The 2,829-nt window shown below is 37.8% G+C and overlaps 1 protein-coding gene across 1 annotated transcript in view; it reads left to right on the plus strand.

The window, feature by feature from the left end:
* LOC106011138 overlaps positions 1-2,227 on the plus strand; it is a 6,708-nt gene extending 4,481 nt beyond the window's left edge. Inside the window, exon 6 of the mRNA XM_035968494.1 lies at positions 1,893-2,227. Within this exon, the coding sequence (XP_035824387.1) occupies positions 1,893-2,041 (149 nt within the window). The 3' untranslated portion in view covers positions 2,042-2,227. The remainder of the gene's footprint in view (positions 1-1,892) is intronic.
* Positions 2,228-2,829: the final 602 nt, after the last annotated feature.

A 2,829-nucleotide genomic window follows, 5' to 3' on the forward strand; every position in this document is an offset into this window, starting at 1 on the left:
TATATATATAAACACACATAAACACACACACACACATATATATATAAACACACATAAACACACACACACGTGGGCATGGGAGGATGTTTGTATTTATTTTTCTTCTAATCTTTTCAGTACAGCACACATATGAAGAAATCAGTGGATTGTAGGAGTTAACACCATCATAAACACTAACCACATACGTGAGGCAGCGTGGTGGAATCAGGCTCTCGTCAATTTTTGGGCATGCAGAGTTATTGGTACCACCCTAAAGCTTGTTTACTTGTCTTTATTTGGATTTTTAAAAAAATCCTTTTATCTTGAATACAAGTCGAGATATTTGCGAATGAAGGAGGTGGGGTCACCTGTTTTCAGAGGTTAAATTAGTGAGAAAATGGCTACCAAAGATTACTTATTTCCTTAGCTTTAGAGTCCGTGGTAACAGGAAATTTACATTTTTTTATGCCTTTAATCAACGTTTTTCAGAAAATCCAAACAGATAAATGAGTTCGTTAATGGGAATGAAAGGTGTTGTGTCAAAAAATAATTGGATGAAAATTCACAAACCTGTGGAAAAATGCAACTTTCTTCATTTTAATTATTTTGACGAGAGCCTGATTCCACCACGCTGCCTCACATATATCTGGAGGCGGGCTGCCTCGACCACGCCTGTCAGGGCCAAACCAAGCTGAGAAGAATACAATGTCCCAGTAGACAGACAGAAATACTGGAGAAAAATATAGTTCTCCCTACACGGAAATCGAACTCACATGATTTTGTGCAGTTGAAAATATAACCTTATGCAGTTGCAAGTGCTGTAAAAACACTCACCAAAACGAAACGAAATTAAACTTTCCGCCTTTTCTGTGTGCGACGGCGAAGCATAAGAAATCAGTTCACACATTTACGTATGTCGCCTTCCATTTGATCTCGTGTGAGAAGAAAAGGCGGCGCTCTATAAAGACAAGTAGTATAAAAGACACATCTCGTTAAAGTCGTATAGATATAGCTAGGGGCCTATGTTGAACGAAAATATTCGCGGTATGTTAGCTCTCACACTACACCGGCCGAGTGAAAGACACGAGCTGAAGAGGGTGTTTCTCTTTGAGGGGAAATTACTTTTTTAGCATGCACATGGATTTTTGTAAGAAGAGCCTATTAAAAAACTTGGCACCGATTCTGTCATGGATTTGGAAGATTGTTTTTGTTCCTAGTTAATCAAGACGAAGCCGTGTCAGAAAAATCCCCATTTTCCACCTGTTCATAATGCGTGTACATAAAAAGACATAATGTATTTTCGTTCTCTGTTCCTTTTTAATCCCCTTCCCTGTCTCTCTCTGTGTGTGTGTGTGTGTGTGTGTGTGTGTGTGTGTGGTGGATGATAGTTGTGTGCTTTTTTTTAATTTCCTTTTGAATCTTATTATTTAAAACCGATGTCATTTGTTCAACAGAAAGAATTGGTGTTTGGTGAGACTGATGGCGTGATCTGAAACTTCTACTTCTCGTTTAGTTTTACTTTTTTCTTCATGTGCATCCCGGTGACATTTTACAATTACTGCTCTAAGACTCGCAAGAAGCTGCTACTAAACAGCATCAACTAGGAGAGTTTTTTGTTGTTGTTGGGTTTTTGTTTTGTTTTTTGTTTTTTTTTGGGGGGGGGGTAGGGGGTAATGAAAAGTGTCTAGATTTTTGTTGCTTTTTTCGTTTGTTTTTTTAGGGAGGGGGCGTCTTTTCTTTTCGAAGATTGTCCCATTCCATAGCTGATCTAGCAATACAACAATATAATAAGCTAAAAAAAAAAAAAAGAAACTTACACAACGTTATTATAAAATTTCTCCCTTTCACACGCCACGCCCCCTCCAAAAAAGTGTGCATAATTTTTTTTAACCTATCATTTTATTTTTCCTCAGGCCCTAGCGAGAGAAATGAACTAAAAACGGAGGATTTGTGCGTGTTCCGAGACGACCCATCGCCATTGCAGGACACATATCGAAGCTACTACTACAAAAACCTCGTCCGTAAGCAACATAGTGTTAATGTTTTGAACTTAACCGAGTAAAATTAAAGTCCAGCACCACAATGTTTGCTATAACTTGATTACTTTTGTCGGCTCACCTTAAAAATAATCATTCTAGCCCTCTAATAATTGGGAACGTCTGTTTTCGAAATATTGTATTATAGTACACAACGTTTGTGTTATACTGTACCTGGTTGTTTTTGTTTCTTTTTACGGGGTGGGGGGTGTAGTTGGTTGCTGTTGTGTGTTTTTTTGTTAGTTTTTTTTTCTGTTTTGTTTTGTTTTGTTTTGTTTAGTTGTTGGGTTTTTTTAATTACCAGCATCTGTAGTGTAGCAATTAGGCACTTCGCCACCATAGGCAAAAGACTAGAGTTTGATTCCTGTGTTTTGAGTATTTTCATCGAATATCTCAGGGGGTTTTTGACAAGCAGGGTCGAAACCCACCGCCTAAACAATCTAAATTGAATCAATGAGGGCATTAAAAAAACCTTAGTTGACCCCAAAAAAAATGAAGTGGCGCGATCGCTGACCAATTGTTTTCCAAGAAAGTTCTGTGTGTATTTTATTGATGTATACGTCTGTATGTGTGTATGTGTGTGTGTGTGTGTGTGTGTGTGTGTGTGTGTGTGTGTGTGTGCATGTGTGTGTGTTTGTGTGTGTGTGTGTGTATGTGTGTATGCATATTATATGTGTATGTGGTATCAGTTGCATGTGTTCCAGAAATATTTCGTTGAACTCGTATACGTGTTGAAAAAAGCAAGAAAAGACACATAAATTGGGTATAATTTTGAAACGAATGAAACAGTTTCTCTCTCTCTCTCTCTCTCTCT

This window comes from Aplysia californica, unplaced genomic scaffold, assembly GCF_000002075.1.
Source record: "Aplysia californica isolate F4 #8 unplaced genomic scaffold, AplCal3.0 scaffold00062, whole genome shotgun sequence".
Classification (NCBI taxonomy): domain Eukaryota; kingdom Metazoa; phylum Mollusca; class Gastropoda; order Aplysiida; family Aplysiidae; genus Aplysia; species Aplysia californica.